This window comes from Suncus etruscus, chromosome 7, assembly GCF_024139225.1.
Source record: "Suncus etruscus isolate mSunEtr1 chromosome 7, mSunEtr1.pri.cur, whole genome shotgun sequence".
Classification (NCBI taxonomy): Eukaryota; Metazoa; Chordata; class Mammalia; order Eulipotyphla; family Soricidae; genus Suncus; species Suncus etruscus.
Genome location: NC_064854.1, coordinates 99,189,403 through 99,211,902, shown reverse-complemented (window position 1 = coordinate 99,211,902; position 22,500 = coordinate 99,189,403). Strand labels below are relative to the sequence as shown.

General features: G+C 44.6%; 1 protein-coding gene across 1 annotated transcript in view; it reads left to right on the top strand.

Annotated features, from left to right (window-relative positions):
• GXYLT2 (glucoside xylosyltransferase 2) overlaps positions 1–20,550 on the top strand; it is a 110,952-nt gene extending 90,402 nt beyond the window's left edge. Inside the window, exons 6-7 of the mRNA XM_049776898.1 lie at positions 11,229–11,401; positions 20,216–20,550. Of these exons, the coding sequence (XP_049632855.1) occupies positions 11,229–11,401; positions 20,216–20,398 (356 nt within the window). The 3' untranslated portion in view covers positions 20,399–20,550. The remainder of the gene's footprint in view (positions 1–11,228; positions 11,402–20,215) is intronic.
• Positions 20,551–22,500: the final 1,950 nt, after the last annotated feature.

Below are 22,500 nucleotides of genomic sequence, written 5' to 3'. Positions count from 1 at the left end.
GAGCGTGGAGCTTTAGAGTAATGAATGAAATGGATGATTGTAGTTGCTAAGCATTATGTTCGTGTGTTCCCCCCTCATCCTCATTAACTCCCATGTCACCAATAGGGGGATCAGGGGAAAAAGTTAGTTTGCAGCATAGCTAATGTGTGCCAGAGTATGGATAAATACCAAATCCCCTGTATTTGAGGGGCAGAGAATTTCTTTGAGGTCGGAGAGAATTTGGAAAAAGCTCTCTGCTTCATTCTTCTTTTCTTTTAATGTTGCAGTTTTCTCTCTATTATATATCTAAAACTCTTCTCAAGCCATATTTCCAAACCAAGAATTCAAAAGATTTGCACAGTTGTCTGCCCAGAAATCCTCTTAGCCTGTCGCAGATTATTTGAAGACCTGAGGAGTGATTGATAATACATGGAGGCTGTCATGAGCAGCTGGGCAGATGGACACCTGCTCCTTGTCTTTAACTGAGGCTAAAAACCAGCTGAGTTTATTCCTTCTTTTCCTCCCTCACTTAGATCACTGTGTAGGAGAATATGTTTTTTGTTTTTTGTTTGTTTGGTTGGTTGGTTTTGGTTTTGGGGGCACACCCGGCGATGCTCAGGGGTTACTCCTGGCTGTCTGCTCAGAAATAGCTCCTGGCAGGCACCGGGGACCATATGGGACACCGGGATTCGAACCAACCACCTTTGGTCCTGGATCGGCTGCTTGCAAGGCAAACGCCGCTGTGCTATCTCTCCGGGCTCGAGAATATGTTTTTAATTCATCTATGGAATTGTGTTGCATCCTGACTTTGAGCAGTAGCTAGTAAGTACACATGTATTCTAGCTACAGTTCATTGTGTGGTAGGTAGACCATCGATTGTCATTTGTATGACCTGTATTTAATCTTCCTAATTCTTTTCAATTTACTTTATTTAAAAGACGAACATGACATAGTTGACTGTAATACATTTGTTTCCAGATAAGTGAAAGCAAAATTATTTTTTAAATAATAAAAAAAGCAGGCCACAGTGGTAACACCATGGTAGGGCATTTGCATTGTACATGGCAGACCCAGGACAGACACGGGTTTGGTCCCCCAGCATCCCATATGGTCCCACGAGCCAGGAGCATTTTCTGAGCACAGAGCCATGAGTAAACCCCTGAATGCAGCTGGTTGTGGTCAAACACACACACACACACACACACACACACACACACACACACAAAACAAAGGAAGATAAGAAAAAGAAAAGAAGAAGCAACAAGCAAATTTGTGAACTTTATTGTATCTCCATTAAGGTCATTAAGTCACTGGCAGAGATTTAGCAACATCTTGTTGCCAGCTGACCATTATGCTATTTCATTGGTTTCCAAACATTAAGTGACTTTAGCTACACATTGGCAACTAAATTGGTGTGTTCCTATAAAAATGATAGCGTTGGGGCCGGGTAGGTGGCGCTGGAGGTAAGGTGTCTGCCTTGCAAGCGCTAGCCAAGGAAGGACCGTGGTTCGATCCCCCAGCGTCCCATATGGTCCCCCCAAGCCAGGGGCGATTTCTGAGCACATAGCCAGGAGTAACCCCTGAGCGTCAAACGGGTGTGGCCCAAAAACCAAAAACAAAAAAAAAAAAAAAAAAAATGATAGCGTCAAACAAATTTGTCACGCAGCAGCAAATGTATATGTTCAGTCTTGGAATTCAAAGCGCTAATACTGTTACTGCAGCTTTTGTGAGGCATGTTTTCAGCTACCAGGTCTCCCAGAAGTAGGAAAAGACTGGTGGAGCTGGGAGGGGGGAGGAGCATGCCCCCTCTCACTTCCACTCCCAAATACCAGCATACCTGGAATCTGGTCAGCTTGGTGTCTGCAGAGAATCATAGAGAAGTGGTGGAGCAGGGCTTTAGGCAAAGCAGCATTTATGGGTGATGGATGCAGCAGGAGTGGCTTTAGTGGGGGAGGGAGGGTTTGGCCTGCCCTCTTCTCCTGAGATCGCCAGTTTTCAGCTGTGCTGCCAGTGTACCCAATTATCTTTCTATTTCTTTATCCAGAATTTTGAGGGATGGGTGCCACACCTGGTAGTACTCAGAAGTTACTCCTGACTCAGGGATCACTCCTAGCAGTGCTTGAGGGAACATATGGGATGCCGGGGATCAAATCCTGGTTGACTGAATGCAAGGCAAATGCCTTACCCTCTGTAAACATGGGACCCTTGAAGAGAAATCTTCTGACAGCCATCTTATTGCAAGCTTTTACTGTTATTGTTTTCAATATTGATCGCCAACCCCTTCTATCAACAAGAACAAACTATATTTGTAAAACAGAACAAAAACACCAAACATTTGCTACCTTCATCTCTAGAAAGAAGAGTTAGGGGAATACCCCAACATTGAATACAAACCTTATTATTAGGGCTCTTTGAGTTTCTGTGGGCCAAGCAGTGAAAAATAAAACCTGAGCTCATGTCTTTAATATTATTAGTCATTCACACTGCTCTTCAAAGTATGTTTAAGTATGGAGGCTGGAGCAGGTATGGTGCTTGCCTTGGCGGACTGCACTCAGTACCCAGCACCCTATGTGGTCCCCCAAGCCAGAAGTACAGAGCCAGGAGTAAGCCCTGTTTCTGGGTGTGACCCAGAAACAAACCAAACCCTCCCCCAAAGGCACAAATACCTAAGCATTTTTCCTCTAGAGATGTGAACTTTTATGATTTCATGCTGGGTTCTGTACTGGGGCTCAATTCACCTTTGGAGAAGCCCACACTCACTCTTGAGCATGTTACTCATTATACTCTCCTTTTTATCCTCTCCCCTTTCTGTGTACCTCCAAATAAAATCTGTTTTTACTTCACACTCACACACAAGGAATTGCTAAAAGCAGATTTTAAAACTCTTGACTTAAGGAGCTGGAGAGATAGCATGGAGGTAGGACATTTGTCTTGCGTGCAGAAGGACGGTGGCTTAAATTTTGGCATCCCATATGGTCCCCCGAGCCTGCCAGGAATGATTTCTGAGAGTAGAGCCAGGAGTGACCCCTGAGCGCTGCAGGGTGTGACCCAAACTCCCCCCAAAAAAACCTTGTCTTTAAACATTAAATATAAAACTTATGTTCCCAGTGCCTGTGGATATGGAATTTCAAGATAATAGACCTATAAAGTAGCTAAATCCATGAGGGTAGTGCTGAAGCATATAGAGGTGTGGAGCATGTGGTAGCTCAGGCCCTAGAATATTTTCTTTTCTTTCTTTCTTTTCTTTTTTTTTTTTTTTTTAGTTTTTGGGTTACATCTGGAAATGCTCAATGCTTACTTCTGGCTCTACTCTTAGGAATTACACCTCGCTATGCTCAGAGGACCATATGGGATGCTGAGGATCAAACCCAGGTCAGGCACATACTTGGCAAGTGCTTTTAGCTGTTGTGCCCCCTTTCATCCCAACCTCCAGAATTTTTTCTGGCTGGGAAGCCATGTTAGTTTCTTCAGTGGATGGAAGACTGGAATTGGCGTCTCTATAGATGTGGTTGAGTCAAAAGCAGAATTTCAGGGGCCAAAGCAGTGACACTAGCAGTAAGTTATCTGCCTTGCAAACGCTAATCTAGGACAGTTAACAGTTCGCTCCCCTGGCATCTCATTTGGTCCCCCAAACCAGCGGCGATTTCTGAGCGCATAGCCAGGAGTAGTCACCTGAGTGTCACCGGGTGTGGCCCAAAAAACAAAACAAAACAAAAAAAAGAGCTGAATTTCATAATAAAGAGTATGTCTGACAGAAATGGAAAAAAAAAAAAGTATGTCTGATAATGACCATTAGAAAACACTACATAGGGCCCGGAGAGATAGCACAGCGGCGTTTGCCTTGCAAGCAGCCAATCTAGGACCTAAGGTGATTGGTTCGAATCCCGGTGTCCCATATGGTCCCCCGTGCCTGCCAGGAGCTATTTCTGAGCAGACAGCCAGGAGTAACCCCTGAGCACCACCGGGTGTGGCCCAAAAACCAAAAAAAAAAAAAAAAAAAGAAAGAAAGAAAGAAAACACTACATAGAAAAGTGATTTGAGGGGCCGGAGCAATTGCACAACAGTAGGCATTTGCCTGGCATGTGGCCAATCCTGGACGGACTTCGATTCGATTCCCAGCATCTCATACAGTTCCCCCGAGCCTGCCAGGAGCGACTTCTGAGTGTATAACCAGGAGTAACCCCTGAGCGCCGCCAGGCCAGGTGTGACCCAAAACCAAACAAACAAACAAACAAAAAAAGTGATTTGACTAATGTGCTTTAGTTGCAGGGACCAAACTCTAGTTAGACCTGCCAAGAAGACAGACAGTTGAACACTTAAATCAGATCAGTCCAGCCTCCTGAGAATTCTTTTCTGGGAAGCCACTAAGGACCAAAGCTGATTTCTCAATCCCTCTGAGGCACTCTGGTCTCTTTCATCTTTGCTTCTCTTCATGCCCGTCAGATTCCACTTCTCAGATGTCATTCTCTGGTTGCACATGGTCCAACCTTGAGTCAACACACAAGTCTACAACAGACAATAAATTATTTTTGTTTTGTTTTCTAGTTCAAATACTTGAGGAAGGGAAGAGGGGGAAGGGAGAGTGGAAAGATGAGATATTGGCCTTGCCCAGCCTCTTACTTGATTCCCAGCCCAAGTTATGAATCAATTCTCTTTGGCTAAAGAAGCTATTTTTTTTCTTTGTAAAGCTAAGATTTCTGTATGTATGTGTGTGTATATATATATATATGTATACATATACATATATATGTATATGTATATATATCTGTATATATATATTAAATTTTGGGAGACAAGTTAGTAAGAAAAACAGCCTCAAAATTTCAAACTAAGGAGATGTAGTACAGCAGGGAGGGTGCATGACTTAAACACATCCAACATTTTATTTCTGAAGCACCACCAATAGTGATCCCTGAGTATAGAGCCAAATGTGAGTCCTAGTACCTCTGAGTATGACCCTTCCTCCCATAAAAGAGTGATGGAAAATATCAAACTGGAGCAGTGGCGCAAGGGGTAAGGCATCTGCCTTGCCCGCGCTAGCCTAGGACAGACTGTGGTTCAATCCCTCGGCATCCCATATGGTCCCCTGAGCCAGGAGCAATTTCTTTCTTTCTTTTTTTTTTCAGGAGCAATTTCTGAGTGCATAGCCAGGAGTAACCCCTGAGCATCACTGGGTGTGACCCTTCCAAAAACAAACAAACAAACAAAACTAAAGTTATATATAATTTTATAGGCATACAGGGAGTTTATAAGGAACATTTTTTCTGTTTTTCTTTATAGTTTTGAGTTATAATTTATATACCACACAATTACCCCTATGCAATATAAAATTTTAGTATATTTACAACTACGAATTTTACATATTCATCCATCCAAAAAGTAACAGCATTCCTTCATCTCCCCTACATATTCTGGATACTTTCAGGGGTCCTCAAACTTTTTAAACAGGGGGCCAGTTCACTGTCCCTCAGACCATTGGAGGGTCTGACTATAGTAAAAACAAAACTTATGAACGAATTTTTTTGTTTTGTTTTGTTTTTGGGCCACACCCGGCGATGCTCAGGGGTGACTCCTGGCTGTCTGCTCAGAAATAGCTCCTGGCAGGCACGGGGGACCATATGGGACACCGGGATTCGAACCAACCACCTTTGGTCCTGGATCGGCTGCTTGCAAGGCAAACGCCGCTGTGCTATCTCTCCGGGCCCGTTTTTTTTTTTTTTTTGGTTTTTTTTTTTTTTTTTTTGGTTTTTGGGCCACACCCGTTTGACGCTCAGGGGTTACTCCTGGCTATGTGCTCAGAAATCGCCCCTGGCTTGGGGGGACCATATGGGACGCCGGGGGATCGAACCGCGGTCCTTCCTTGGCTAGCGCTTGCAAGGCAGACACCTTACCTCCAGCGCCACCTACCCGGCCCTCCGGGCCCGTTTTTTAATTTTTTTTTTTTGTTGTTGCTTTTTTGTTTGGGACCATACTCAGCAGTGCTCAAGGTTTACTCTTTATTCTGCACTCAAGTATCACTGCTGGCAGGCTCAGGGGAATCAAACCTAGGTTGTCTGTGCAAAGCAAGTGACCTGCCTGAGATACTATCACTCTGCCTCTCCCACTTTGTTTTTGTTTTGGGGAGGTCACATACGACAGTGCTCAGGGATTACTCCTGGCTCTGCATTCAGGTATCACTCCTGAACAGCTTAGGAGATCATGTGGGGTGTCATGTGTAAGGTAAGTGCCCTGCCCATAATACTATATTTCCAGCCCAAGGTCTCACTTCTTAGTGGGAAACTACCCTGGAACTTGTCATCAAAGGCCAAAGGAGCAAAATTATAGTACATTATCCTTTCTCAGATATGATCAGCAAGGCCTATTCTTAGAACAGTAGACTATGGACAGAGACAGTTTCTGTCTAGAAAAAGGTAAAATACCAGGGAATGAATCTATCTATCTATCTATCTATCTATATCTGTGTAGTATGCATAATATATGCATAAAATGTGACGTACGTGCGCGCGTGCACACACACACACACACACACACACACACACACACAGTGGGTGTCCTCTTTTGGACCTTGTTCCCACCCTTCCTGCACTGCCTTGATGTCAAGACAGGGAAATGCACTCTGCCCTCCCCCAGCCAGTACACCCATCACTGGTAATTATGAGTGGGACCCGTGTTGACAGGCCCAATTATATGGTGTGAGGGCTGCTCTGGGATACTGACATCAAATTATTGTTTGAGGCAGTCTTAGAAGTTCCTGAGCTCTGACCTAAAGCTCAAGAGAAGGTGGAGCATGTGACAAGCGTTGTCTTTCACAGAGCCAGATGGAGCCTTAAATGGAGTTGGGCTATGGAAGTGTAGGTTGGTGGAATGAATGGAATTAAGAGAATGGAATGAAAGGGGAAGTAAATGAGAGAGGAAAGTCCCAAAGAAAAAAAGAGAAGAATGTACAGGGAGTGTGGAGAACGCTCCTACTGTGTGTCAGTCACATAGGATTGACAAAATGCCTGTATTCCCAAAACAACTCATGTTGTGGTCAACTTACATGAATGGGGGAGAAAAGAGGTGACAGTCCCAAGGAATGAATCTTGCCCTTTTTTATTTTATTTTATTTTATTTTTTTGCCTTTTTATCTCTTTCCCACCTCACTCATCCTGAAAAGTGCCAGGGAAAGTTTAGGACTAATGGAAGTTGGCTGTGAGGACCTGCACAAGACAGACCTTCCATATCACAGCCCCAAGAGGTGGTCCTCAAGCTATACCTGAGTCACTCTTCTTCTACCCAGTTTGGTACATGATCCCTGCCACCCGATTTCTGAGGGAGCTATCACAGGGAGCTATGGATTCAGACTGAAGTGAGGAGTGAATGTCTGCAGGAAAGAAGAATCAGTCGGGAATACTAGGTAGACCTTCCAGGTCTATCTGTTTTCCTCACAGAAAAGAACTTAGATGGAAACAAAGTTAGGTAAAAGAGTTTTACTTAGAGATGTTGAAGAAAGAAAGAGATCCAAAGTACTGATGCTTTCCAGAGAAAACCTAGGCTTCTGCAGAGCAGAGCTGAGTGGCTTTAGACCAGAGTTATATTTGAATATTCATTATTCATCAAACTGCCATAGCATGGGGTTCTCTGTGGCCATAATTAGTCAAGGTATTGTAATAGAGAAAGAGTTTTGTACTTTTTTTTTTTTTTTTTTTGGGTCACACCCGGCATTGCTCAGGGGTTACTCCTGGCTGTCTGCTCAGAAATAGCTCCTGGCAGGCACGGGGGACCATATGGGACACCGGGATTCGAACCAACCACCTTTGGTCCTGGATTGGCCGTTTGCAAGGCAAACGCCGCTGTGCTATCTCTCCGGGCCCGAGTTTTGTACTTTTAAGTGGTCTTTCATGTTCTATTTTTTTTGGTTTTTGGGCCACACCCGGCGGTGCTCAGGGGTTACTCCTGGCTGTCTGCTCAGAAATAGCTCCTGGCAGGCACGGGGGACCATATGGGACACCGGGATTCGAACCAACCACCTTAGGTCCTGGATCGGCTGCTTGCAAGGCAAACGCCGCTATGCTATCTCTCCGGGCCTGTTTTTCATGTTCTTATTACAACCTCTGGTTTCTGCTGGTCTCTCCTCTCCAACAGGGCTCCAGACTTTGCCAAAGCCAGTGGTGGTGCCAGATCGAGTCTTATTGGGACTACTACCAAAGGGATTCTCATCCAGCCATAATACTTTGTGGCTACTTTTGGTTTAGTAACAGAGTAAATTCTTTTTTCTTTTTATTTTTTTTTTGGTTTTTAGGCCACACCCAGTGGAGTTCTGGGGTTACTTCTGGCTATGCGCTCAGAAATCATTCCTGCCAGGCTTGGGGAATCATATGGGATAACTGGAATCGAACCCAGGTCCGTCCTGGGTCTACCACGTTCAAGGCAAACGCCCTACCACTGTGCTATAACTCCAGCCAGTGATTGGGCTGGGTTCAGACCCAGAGCAAAAGTGCCAATGTATGTTTAGATATTTTCACGCTTAGCCATCCTCCCATCTACCCTCTGCTTCTGTAGTAAAGGACAGAATGTTCCCAGAACTGATTGGGTAATTGTATTCAAATCACAGACTTGTGACTTTGAGTGAGCACTGACTTCTGCCAGCATGGAGTATGAGCATGTGTGTACGCATACATGCACACACACACACAGGCGTACACACAACATGTGTGAAAGCAAATGCAAGTAAGAGAAATATCACTGTGGAACCCAGTGCTCCCCAGAAGAGAAGAGTCAAGTGTGAAATGAGCAATTAGGAAGTTGATAACAGCTACCTGGAAATTCCTAGGATCTGTGAAAGACTGAAGGCTGAGTATTATACAGCTGGCCACAATCAATGCATTAATTTCCGTCAAATTGTTCTTCTGGGGCCGGGCGGTGGCGCTAAAGGTAAGGTGCGCCTGCCTTGCCTGCGGTAGCCTTGGACGGACCGCGGTTCGATCCCCCGGTGTCCCATATGGTCCCCCAAGCCAGGAGCAACTTCTGAGCGCATAGCCAGGAGTAACCCCTGAGCGTTACCGGGTGTGGCCCAAAAACCAAAAAAAAAAAAAATTGTTCTTCTGGTCATAGTTTTCTTTTTCTTTTTTTTTTTTTTTTTTTTTTTTTTTTTTTTTTTTTTTTTTGGATTTAGGTTTTTGAGCCACGTTCGGTGATGCTCGGGGGTTACTCCTAGCCAGAATTCTGAAATCACCCCTGGCTTGGGGACCATATGGGACTCTGGGGATCAAACTCAGGTCCATCTTGGATCAGCTGCATGCAAGACAAATGCCCTATCCCTGTGCTATAGCTCCAGCCCCTGGTCGTGATTTTCAATTTGCCCTCTGCTCTCATTTGTACACAATCTCAGAGTGCTATGATTCAAAGGCCCTTTTTGTTTGTTTTGTTAATTATTTTTATGCCACACTCAGCAGTGCTCAGGAACTTGCTCCTGGCTCTGCACTCAGGTATCTCTCCAGGTGGGGCTCAAGAAACCTGTAGAACAGAATATCTAATCCAGGTTGGGCACTTGCAAGGCAAATGCCCTAGCCACTGTAATACTGCTCTGGCCTGGGGCTGGAGAGATAGCATGGAGGTAAGGCATTTGCCTTGCATACAGAAGGTTGGTGGTTCGAATCCTGGCATCCATATGGTCTGCCGAGACTGCCAGGAGAGATTTCTGAGCGTAGAGCCAGGAGTAACCCCTGAGCGTTGCCGGGTGTGACCCAAAACCAAATATATATGTATCAGTTATATATATACTAAATCAGTAGGATTGGGGCATATTCTCCATCATTGCACTAGTTACTACTGGCTGCTTGGAGACTGCTGTTCATGCTGGTATGGTTAGAGCATGCCTAGTATCTGTCCCAACAAATGCCAGGAGCAGCTTCCTTCCTTCCTCCCTGTGGTTCAGGGAGAACCACAAAATCATAGCTACAGACAAATATGTGTTCACTCACTTTTTTTAGTCTGTATTGATTTTGATTGGTGACCATAATCAACAGTGTTCAGGGGTTACTCCTGGCTTTGCACATAATAATTATTCCTGGTGATGTTCAGGGGAGAATATGGAATGCTGGAGATCGAGTCCACTATCTCTCTGATCCCACCTGCACTTTTTGTTTCATTTCTTTACTTGGAGTGATTTCTATATGCTCAGTTGGCTTTTCTTCTTTGGTTTGTATTGTTTTCTATCTGAAGAGGTATCTGCATACATCTTGACTCTTGTTTTACACATCTGTCCATTTCATAGAACTTTTTTTAAGAGTTTTTTTTTAAGTATTAATGCTATTAGTGTTAATTGTTAATGCTGTGCCCTTAGCACTCTATTAATATTAAGCCTGTGATGTGAGGTTTTTGTTTTTGTTTTTTTTTTTTTAGTTTTTGGGTCACACCCAGCGGTGTTCAGGGGTTACTCCTGGCTGTCTGCTCAGAAATAGCTCCTGACAGGCACGGGGGACCATATGGGACACCGGGATTCGAACCAACCACCTTTGGTCCTGGATCAGCTGCTTGCAAGGCAAACACCACTGTGCTATCTCTCCGGGCCCTGTGATGTGGGTTTTTAAAAATTAATCAAGGGACAATTAGATAATACAGTAAGACTATTGTTGCATACAGCCTACCTGGATTCAGTTCTTTGTTTTGTTTTGCTCTCACTTTTGCTTTTTGGGCCACACCCGGCAACGCTCAGGGGTTACTCCTGGCTATGCACTCAGAAATCGTTCCTGGCTTGGGGGAACCATATGGGACTCCAGGGGATCGAACCATGGTTCATCCTAGGTTAGCACATCCAAGGCAAACAAACACCCTACCGCTTGCACCACCACTCTGGCCCCTGGGTTTGGTTCTTGGCATGCCATCTGATTTCCTCTGCCCACCTAGAGTAACCTCTGAGTGAAAAGCCAAGAGTGAGCCCTGAGAACTGCCAGGTGTGACCAAAAAGAACCTTAATTATCCAAAGAAGAGTGGTCATGCTACTCCAGCCTACAGATGAGGATCTATCCAGGCTGTCTCTGCCTTTGTTTACCCTCTTATCTATGCCCTCCCTTTGGGGGTGAAAGCTTCACTGTCTTTAATGTGTGTCTCCTTCTATTCCTAATCCAGAATTTTGATGGAAGTGATTATATTTGTTCTGTGAGTCCCAATCCCTCCCCCTGTGCCTTTGAGCCACAGTTTATAGGAAAGCTAGTTTTCTCACTCGCCACTAACTCACACATGCCCATCTCTTCTCTTGTCATCATCAGAGTGTCTCTATGTGTTCCCCTGCCAGTGGAACTACCGTCCTGATCATTGCATGTATGGAAGTAACTGCAAAGAGGCCGAGCGTGAGGGCGTGTCTGTCCTGCATGGGAACCGAGGCGTCTACCATGACGATAAGCAGCCAACTTTCAAAGCACTCTATGAAGCAATACGGGATGTAAGTCTGGTTTTTTCTGCCTTTCCATAGATGCATGGCAGGTGCTCTGGTCACTAGTCCCTTTGAAGACCAAATCACTCCCCAAAAACTTCGAGTTATACCAGTTTTCCCCAATCTGTGCTCCTCTATTTCACAAAACCCACTAGCTATCTAATACTAGATTCACTCAGTGTTGGAATAACTGGTTTTCATTTTATTCAGGAGAATTCTTGTTTGCTAATGCTTGTCATTCATGGACTGGAAGTATCTCTGGATTGGTCCCTTACCCTTACTGTTCTCCTCCCAAAAGGGTGGTGGTCTCTCCCCAATAATGGAGAAGTTGGTTGCAGTTTCAATTTCCACAACTAGCCTGCCTGCTGATATCTTGTACTAGTGAGCAGAGTTCTTGTGGTGCAATTTTCCTAAACCTATTTTTATTCTCTTCAATTTTACATGGATTATTTCATGTGTCAGTGTTTGCTTCCAGAACCATGCTCCCCAGTCTTTGGGATTGGGATTGGGGCATGAGGCTTCACCACTAGCTTTTTGCCCCTTAAATGAATACATCACAGGAAACTTTCTATCAGGAAGACAAGCAAGGTACCATTTGCCAGTATAAAAAGTTAGGAATTAGAGTACCGTATTTTCCAGCGTATAAAACGACTTTTGAAACAAAAAAAAGTCAACTGAAGATCGGGGGTTGTATTATACGCAGAGTATATCCTGAAAAATGTTTCAATATGCCGCTAAACGAAAATTGTCTGAATATCGCCACAAAACGAATTTTCCAACTCGATTCTGCACCAATCACTGTAAGACTGCTCGGACCGCCTCTCTAACTCAGCCAATCCAAGCAGGCTTTTGATGCATGCAAATTAGACAATGTTCTGAACCGACTCTACACTGTCAAAAGCTTGCTCAGATTGGCCAGAGTCAGAGAGGAAGTCTATTACAGCATAACCTTTGAACCTTTGCTTGTTGTGATTGGCTCACTGTGGTACATACAGTTGCAGCACAGGAACGTTCTGTCTGATACAGCGAATATAGGCCTAAACCTATGTTTTAACTGCAAAATTAGGGGGTCGTCTTATACGCCCAGTCGTTTTTATATGCCGGCAAATACGTAACAATAACCAATAAGAGGTAAAAGAGATAAGGTAAAGACAAAGCACTTTGGGCCAGAGCGTTGGCGCAAGCGGTAGGGTCTAGGACAGATCGAGGTTCGATCCCCCAGCATCCTATATGGTCCCCAAACCAAGAGTGATTTCTGAGCTCATAGCCAGGAGTAATCCCTGAGTATCACCGGGTGTGGCCCCAAAACAAAACAAAACAAAACAAAACAAAACAAAAAAGATAAAGCATTTGCTTTGCAGGCTGCTGACCCAGATTCAAATCCTGGATACTGCATATGGTCCCCCCCCTCTAGCAGGGGTCACTTCTGAACACAAAAGCAAGAAATAGTCTCAGCTTGTGACTTAACCCCTCCCTACTCCTCCCACAAAAGAATAAAATGATTCGATAAGAGTGCAGTGTGTTACCTGGTTTCCCTCTTCACCTCCTTGAGGAATCGAGGCCAACATAGGCCACATCCAAATCTTTTTTTTTTTTTGTTTGTTTGTTTGTTTTTGGGCCACACCCGGCGGTGCTCAGAGGTTTCTCCTGGCTGTCTGCTCAGAAATAGCTCCTGGCAGGCACGGGGGACCATATGGGACACCGGGATTTGAACCAACCACCTTTGGTCCTGGATCGGCTGCTTGCAAGGCAAACGCCGCTGTGCTATCTCTCCGGGCCCACATCCAAATCTTTATTGTGTACTGCAGCATGGTAAACAGGAGGCATGGAGATACCCCAGCGCCCTGATGTTTCATTTTTTTTTACCTACCAAAGGCACCTGACCAAGGATTAGGTGATGCAACCAGAAGCTAGAGCATTTTCTAAGTTAGAGGCATCTGCCTCTTTCTGGATCCAAGGAAGAACTAGAAGGAAGAGGGTGGGGGCTTGGAAAAGGCATTGAATCTAAGCAGAGAAAAGTAGTCTAGCTAAGTTTCCCATGAAGCAGGTACCCAGGGTACAGACACTTCTCAGAGGCTGGCACATGATATGAGTCCTTGTCTACTACTTCCTAAGAAAATCTTAGGGCAGTGTACCAGTTCTAATTTTGGGAGAGCAGCCTTGTCTCAAGACCGTTTCTGGGATCTAGACTTCACATTTAACTCCTTAAAGAGATAATTTAGCAAATGTTGAGAAGACACAAGTTGTGTGGATTAGCTTCCTGAGTAAAATGGAAGAATGAAAGAAATTCCCTTTGTGGTTCACTAAAATCAAATTCCTGCCGCCCTGTCAGTCCTCTCAAGCTCAGGAATCTCCCTGGGGAAACCAGTAGCTCTGATATCTAAAGCCATGGCTTTAGAAAGGAATTCCGAGATATGAACTAGGTCAGTGGTCGGTAACCTTTTTTTTTCAACTGAGCCAAATCTCGCCAAAACCACGATTGAAATTTATTTTGAGAGCCACACAGGGCGCGCACTGACAGAGGCTAGGAGCAGAGTCCTGACTCCTAGAGCAGCCGCCCAGCACACAGAAAAGCCAAATTAAAAGTGTAAAGAGCCACATGTGGCTCACGAGCAGCAGGTTGCCAACCACTGGACTAGGATAAGTAAATGGAAGTCCAATCTAGCTTGCTGCTCAATTCTAAAAGATAGGTAGGTGAAACATTTTTTTAAATAGGAAAAAAAATTAAAAGAACTACTTCATGACATGAGAAATATATATATGAAATTCAAATGTCAGGGTGTATAAATGAAAGCATGTATGCACACAATAATGCCTGTTTAGCTAAGTATTGTCTGTGATTTTTTTTTCCAACTACACAGCAGAGATGGTTAGTTATACACATTTTGTGACTCACAAACCTAAAATAGCTACTCTAACCCTCTGTGGAAAAAGTTTGCCAACCGTTAACTATGGCTTAACATAGATCGACTTCATTTGAACTTTTTTCCCCCTTGGGCAAGGTAATGGTGATGTTGAAGCCACACATAGTGGTGCTCAGGGCTTACCTCTGACTATGCTCAGGGATCACTCCTGGAGGGACTCAGGACCATATGTGATCCCAAGAATTGAACCCAGTTCGATCACATGCAAGTCAAGCACCTTACCTACTGTACTATCTCTGCAGCCCTCAATAAACTTTTCTTACCTTTGGAACCCTCGAGTTCATAAACAGCCTTTGGCAGGAATGAGTAGGTATGTACAAGTATCTAACCCTGTTTGTATTTGCATTTTGCTATGGAATATCCCAGAGAATTTTAGCTGTGGAGTTGCCAGAATGATCTTCATGCTGGGAAAGTGTTTCATGTGGCCAAGCACATGCATCTTTCTTTGCCTGTATTTCCTGCTGTTGGATTGCAAAGACCAAATGATTTTTTTTATTTTATTTATTTATTTATTTTGTGTGTGGTTACAGCCAGCAGTGCTCAGGAATGACTCCTGACTATGCTCAGGGATCACTCCTGGCAGGCTCAGGAAGTCAGGTGGTGTGTCAGGAATCTATCTCAGGTCTGCCACTGGCAAGGTAAATGCCCTTTCCACTGTACTAGTGCTCTAGCCCCACATTCTGGCAACTTATCATTAGTTCTGCACTCTGACCTGAGTTTTAGCTTGTTTTTTATTTTTTTATTTTTAGCTTTTTTTGGGGGGGGGGGTCCACACTCAGTGATGCTCAGGAATTAAACCTAGCTCTATGCTCAGAAATTACTCCTGGCAGGCTCAGGGAACCATATTGGATGCCAGGAATCGACCTAGGTTTGTCCTGGATTGGATTGGCTGTGTGCAAGGCAAACTCCCTACCACTGTGCTTTCTCTCTGGCCCAGTTTTAGCTCTTTCATTTGTGAAAGCTGATCCACCTACCAAAGTGTTATGATAATTCAGTAAGATAATGGTTCTTAGCAGTTCATTCACCATCAGATATTTTACATCTTCATTAATACAAGTTGTTTTTATGTTTCAATAATTATAGCTCTTCTCCACATTTTGTCACTTTTTTCTCTTGTCCCATTTCTATCTATAGATTTCTCTCTCTCTCTCTCTCTCTCTCTCTCTCTCTATATATATATATATATATATATATATATATATACTTTCATTTCTCCTTTCATGACTGTCTGAAATTTCCCACTCCTTGTCTACTTTATCCTCTCTTTCTAAATCTGTGTCTCTGTCTCTCTCATGCTCTCCTTTCATCATGGCCCAAGGAAAGACATCTGCTAATCTTCCAGAACTTTCAACAATCATCTATGAAGAGCCCATTTGATACAAACATAGTTCTAAGGTCTAAAGAGCCAGAATGAGTGAGACAGCCAAACCTTCTGGCAGGTGAATCCTGACAATGTAAAAAGAGAAGAAAATAGAGGGCAGGGATGGAGAAGAGAGAGAAAGGAAGAGGTTCGAACTCCGGGAGGGGAGGGGGGAAGTGAAGGGGAGAGGAAGAGGGGAAAGAGGAGAGGAGAGGGATGGGGATAGAGAAGGGAAAAGGAGAGAATAGGATGAGGACCTGAGAAGGAATGCTTACTAGCCAGGTTCTCAGGGAAGCCCTGCTGAGATAAGACAGCACAGCCCTAGGGATATCTGTAGGGAAACCCTATTAAATAAAAGGATCAGCAAAGAAGTAGCAAAGAGTCAGGTGTGCCAAAAAGACAGAAGCAGCTAGGATTCTGGAAAGTGAACAAAATGAACAAGGCAGGAAATGAGAGTGGAGAGTTTTAAGTTCTCAGGAGCTCTAGAGAAAGCAGAGAATTGGCTTACGTCGTCTAGTTGCCATGGGTAGCTGGGTAGCACTAGTTATTCGAGGCCCTATGGTTGAAGTACAATGGTTTGCTCTGTTCTTCTGGGACATCATCAAGGTTAGACATTCATCAAGTCCCAGATCCCCTGGCAGGTGAGAGAGTTTATCAATGGCTTCAGTTCTGCCAGAGAAGAAAACTTATCCCAAATGAGGTGTCGGTTAGAACCTTCTCACATTACAGAATGTATAAATCTTCTGAGAAAAAAGCCCTGTTTCGGGTAAACATATTGAGCTCATACTTATGGTGAACTTTAAAGGTGTAAAGACATTCTAGGAAACCAGACACCCACTCTTTCTGCTGAGAGGCAAATGCATACAGACCTTGCACCTTTTTTTTCTTCTGTTTTCTTATTCTTGTCAACACTGAATCTTTGAATTGACCCACCAGATGCCTTTTCTTATTCAACAACATGGTAATAAAACACTGACACCTGCCTATATCAAAGTGGCCTGAAAGATTTTGTTTGTTTTTTTTTGTTTTGTTTTGGGGCCACACCCAGCAACGCTCAGGGGTTACTCCTGGCAAGCTCGGGGGACCATATGGGATGCCAGGAATCAAACCCAGGTCTGTCCTGGGTCAGCTGTGTACAAGGCAAACGCCCTACTGCTGTGTTATCTCTCCAGCTCCACTTTTTATTTGTTTGTTTTGGTTGGGGGACACACCCGTGACACTCAGAAGTTACACCTGGATCTGTGCTCAGAAATCGTTCGAACCCCAGGTCCGTCCTAGGTCAGCTGCATGCAAGGCAAACACCCTACTGCTGTGCTGTCGCTCTGGCTGGCCTGAAACATTTAAGTGGGGTTGAAGGGGACAAGAAAGTGCTGGAGCAACAAGGTTTGCATGCAGGAGGCCAGCAAAGAAAACAAAACAGAAATCCAGTGGGGCTGAAGTGATAGCATAGTAGGTAGGACACTTGCCTTGCATGCCACTGACCTGGTTCTTTTGTTTTGTTTTGTTTTGTTTTGTTTTGTTTTGTTTTGGGGGGGTCACACCCAGCAACGCTCAGGGGTTACTCCTGGCTCTATGCTCAGAAATCGTCCCTGGCAGACTCAGGGGACCATATGGAATGCTGGGATTCGAACCACCATCCTTCTGCATGAGTGGCAAATGCCTTACCTCCATGCTATCAGCCCAATCTGGTTTTTTGTTTTGTTTTGTTTTGGTTTGGTTTGGTTTTTGGTTTTTGGGCCACACCCAGCAGTGCTCAGGATTTACTCCTGGCTGTCTACTCAGAAATAGCTCCTGGCAGGCACGGGGGACCATATGGGACACCGGGATTTGAACCAATCACCTTTGGTCCTGGATCAGCTGCTTGCAAGGCAAACAAATGCTGCTATGCTATCTCTCCGGGCCCTTGTTTTTTTTTTGTTTGTTTTTTTTTTGTTTGTTTTGTTTTTTTGTTTTTTGGGCCACACCCTGCGTTGCTCAGGGGTTACTCCTGGCTGTCTGCTCAGAAATAGCTCCTGGCAGGCACAGGGGACCATATGGGACACCAGGATTCGAACCAACCACCTTTGGTCCTGGATCGGCTGCTTGCTAGGCAAACGCCGCTGTGCTATCTCTCCGGGCCCACCGATCTGGTTTTGATTTCTGGCATCCCTATGGTCCTCTGAGCCTGCCAGGAGTAATTAATAAATGCAGAGATAGGAGTAACTCCTGAGTATTTCCAGTTGTGGCCCTAAAAACCAAATATATTGAGTAATTTTTAAAACCAATTTGAAGTTGGGCTAAGGTGTGATAACATATAGATATTTAAATTATGAAAATTAAGTCTATTAATAATTAAAATTATTAGTAACTGCTCAACCCTGGGCAATTGTGGTGATCATGATCTCACTATTAATATATCCTAAAGGTTTTTTTTTCTCTTTTTGGTTTAGAGCTACACTCAGTAATGCTCAGTTCTTACTCTTTTTTTTTTTTCTTTTTTTTTTGGGGGGGGGTCACACCCGGCAGTGCTCAGGGGTTATTCCTGGCTCCAGGCTCAGAAATTGCTCCTGGCAGGCACGAGGGACCATATGGGACGCCGGGATTCGAACCGATGACCTCCTGCATGAAAGGCAAATGCCTTACCTCCATGCTATCTCTCCGGCCCCCAGTTCTTACTCTTATAGCTCTGCCCTCAAGGATCACTCCCTGTGGGTTCAGGGTGTTAAAGCTGATCAAAGCTGGCCTGGACCCGGGTTATTGGATGCCAGGGATCAAACCCTACCCACTATACTATTGTTCCAGTTCTGCTATACCCTAAAGTTTTGTAACCTGTTACTCTTTGTCCTGGCTAGCTCCACAAAATGTTGTCAATAGATGGATGAGAAGGAAGTGGAGGAACCATTACAGCAGAAGGAGTGCGTGCTCCCTCATTCTTCCTACCTTGCCACCATATTGACAGTGAAGTAGTTCTGGAGGATGGGGCAGGTGTGAATCTGTGAGCTCCTGTCCAGGAGGATGGAAGAGCCTCACCAGCCTCCCTAAAAAGCAGCTGTCAAGTTGCATTTGAGATCCACTCTGTGCTGCTTGGGTCCCACGTCGTCACCACCCATATTTGCAGGCACTGTGGTTCTCAGACTGAGTCAGAAATACGTCCTCCAGGAAAAGATCAGTCACAGCCTCCTTCTAAGCCTTTTTTTTTTGGGGGGGGGGGGAGGGTCCACACCAGGCAGCGCTCAGAAATCGCTCCTGGCAGGCTCGGGGGACCATATGGGATACCGGGATTTCCTTCTGCATGCAAAGCAAATGCCTTACTTCCATGCTATCTCTCCAGCCCCTCCTTCTAAGCCTTTTAAAGCTCACTCTATTTTCACAGGAAGGAATAGTCAGGGGATGACCAATCTATAGTAGAAATGTTTTGTTAAGGAACTCTGAGAGGAGAGTGTCCCATAAAAGGAAGAAAGAACAGAAGCCAGAGAGACAGCACAGCAGATAAGAGCATTTATCTTGTACATAGCCAGCTTGAGTTCCATCCTTGGCTTCTGTTTCCCATATGGTCCCTGTAGCACCACCAAGAGTGATTTCAGAGTGCAGAGCCAGGAGTGACCCTTGAGCACTTCCAGGTGTGGTCCCTGCCAAATAAAGAAAGAGCACACTCCATTTGGGATATATGGGTAATTCTTCAGTCACTCAGCAGTACTGGGGGGGTGGGGGGGAAGACCAGACAGTACTAGAAATTGAATCTGAGACTCCCACATGCAAAGCATATACTCCAGCCCTTGAACCATCTTCTTGCATTATCCAATTTTGTGATCCCTAAGAGTAAAACTTAGAGGGGTCAGAGAGATAGCACAGCAGTAAGGCATTTGCTTTGCATGCAGAAGGACAGTGGTTCGAATACTGGCATCGGCATCCCATATGGTCCCCGAGCCTGCCAGGAGAGATTTCTGAGTATAGAGCCAGGAGTAGCTTCTGAGCGCGCTACCGGGTGTGACCCAAAAAACAAACAAACAAAAGAGTAAAACTTGGAGTAAGCCCTGAGCATTGCTAGGTATGCCCCCGACCCCCCCCCACACACACACACCTGCAAAAAAATAAAATAAAAAAGAACCCAAATAAACAATTTTCTAAAAAGAAAATAAACTGATGCTTAGAGGGAGTAGATAATGTCCTGTAATTGCCCATTATTGAATCAAGATGTGAACCCATATTCCTCAATAATCCTATCCACTGTGTCTGTGATCATACACACTTGTGACTCCATGTATGCTTTCGAGAATTCATAATTTTTTTTTTTTTTTTGGTTTTTGGGCCACACCCGGTAATGCACAGGGGTTACTCCTGGCTATGTGCTCAGAAGTTGCTCCTGGCTTGGGGGACCATATGGGATGCCGGGGGATCGAACCGCGGTCTGTCCAAGGTTAGCGCAGGCAAGGCAGGCACCTTACCTTTAGCGCCACCGCCCGGACCCGAGAATTCATAATTTTATGTCATAGTGAAAGCGATTGCATTTTAAGTGGCATTTGAGTAACTCAATTTTTTCTTCCTTTCATTATTTTACAGTTTCCCTTCCACGACAATCTCTTTCAATCTATGTACTACCCTCTTCAGCTCAAGTTTTTGGAGACTGTGCATACCCTTTGTGGACGAATCCCTCAAGTTTTTCTGAAGCAAATTGAGAAAACAATGAAAAGAGCTTATGAGAAACACGTGATCTTCCACTTTGGCCCCAAGAAGATGCACTAAATCATTTGTGTTAGTGCGCGTCAGTTAGGCATCTCATGAACCATGTTTCTCTTTAAGCTGTCTGGATCATTTTTGTATAACTATTTAATGGTGCTCTCTGACCATTGATTTTTAAAGGCCTTATTAAATGTTGCTCAATTATTTGCCCCTAACAGGTGATATGCTTTTTTTTTTTCCACAATGCTATTTATGTCTCTGGGTTGGTTTGTTTCTGAAAGATTTTTCTTATATAACATTGTTTGAGCAGGTTGAACTAGTTATGGAAAGAAATTTTTTGTCTGCCAGTTCCTGTTAAATGTCTGAAAATAATGTTGCTGGAATCTATTACATTATGTTTGTTTTGTCTTCATTAGACTTTCTATGCAGTGGTCTCCCCTCCATCCTTGTTCAAATGTAAGACATTTTGTAATAAAAACAAAGAACTCAAGGTTTTACTTCTGGCTCCATACTCAAGAATTACTCCTTGCACAGGGGAACAATGGGGGTGGGGGGCACTAGATGAGATGCCAGGGATTAAAGCCCAGTCAGCGGGGCCGGGGAGATAGCATGGAGGTAAGGCGTTTGCCTTTCTTTTTTTTTTTTTTTTTTTTTTTTTTTTTTTTTTTTTTTTTTGGTTTTTGGGCCACACCCGTTTGATGCTCAGGGGTTACTCCTGGCTATGTGCTCAGAAATCGCCCCTGGCTTGGGGGGACCATATGGGACGCCGGGGGATCGAACCGCGGTCCGTTCCTTGGTAGCGCTTACAAGGCAGACACCTTATCTCTAGCGCCACCTTCCCGGCCCCAGGCGTTTGCCTTTCATGCAGGAGGTCATCGGTTCAAATCCCGGCGTCCCATATGGTCCCCCGTGCCTGCCGGGAGGGATTTCTGAGCCTGGAGCCAGGAATAACCCCTGAGCACTGCCAGGTGTGACCCAAAAACCACACACACACACACACAAAAAAAGCCCAGTCAGCCTAGTATAAGACAAATGTCCTACCTGCTGTACTATCTCTCTCGCACAATAAACAGCATTTAAAAATTGTAAACTGGGAACTGGAGAGATAGCACAGCGGTAAGGCATTTGCCTTGCATGCAGCCGACCTGGGACAGACCCAGTTTGATTCCAGGCATCCCATATGGTCCTCCGAGCCTGCCAGGAGCGATTTCTGAGCATAGAGCCAGGAGTAAGCTCTGAGCATTACCAATCAATCAATAAATAAACCCTTAAAAAAATCTCTCTGAAGGGGCCAGAGGATAGCACAGTGTGTAGGGTGTTTGCCTTACATGCAGCCAACCTGGGTTCAATCCCTTGCATCCCATATGATTCCCGGAGCCAGCCAGTGTGATTTCTTTTTTTGTGTGTGTGTGTGTGTGTGGTTTTTGGGTCTTACCCGGCAGTGCTCAGGGGTTACTCCTGGCTCCATGCTCAGAAATTGCTCCTGGCAAGCACAGGGGACCATATGGGACCTTCTGCATGAAAGGCAAATGCCTTACCTCCATTCTATCTCTCCGGTCCCAGCCAGTGTGATTTCTAAGCGAAGAACCAGGAGTAAGCTTTGAGCACCACCAGATTTGTATTAAATAAAATACAAAATTTAAACTGGAGAATGTAGTCAATGGGCCAAAGTCAAAATTAGGTTAGCAATAATCCTACTAATAGGGGCCTGAGCGGTGGCGCAAGCTGTAAGGCATCTGCCTTGCCAGTGCTAGCCTAGGATGGACCACAATTCGATCCCGTGGCATCTCAGATGGTCCTCCAAACCAGGAGCGATTTCTGAGTGCATAGCCAGGAGTAACCCCTGAGCGTCACTGGGTGTGGCCCCACCAAAAAATTCTACTAATAGACTGGCATAATTATTTTTGTTTTTGTTTTTTGTTTCGTTTTGGGGGTCACACCTAGTAGTGCTCAGGGTTTATTCCTGGCTCTACACTGAAGAATCACTCCTGGCAGGCTCAGGGGACCATATGGGATGCCAATATTTGAACCACCATCCTTCTGCATGCAAGGCAAATGCCCTACCTTCATGCTATCTCTCTGGTCCCTGACTAGTATAATATTTTAATGATTTTTCTTTCAGCCTTCCCCTTTATATTTATTTTCTGGCTATCTCTCCCATTACA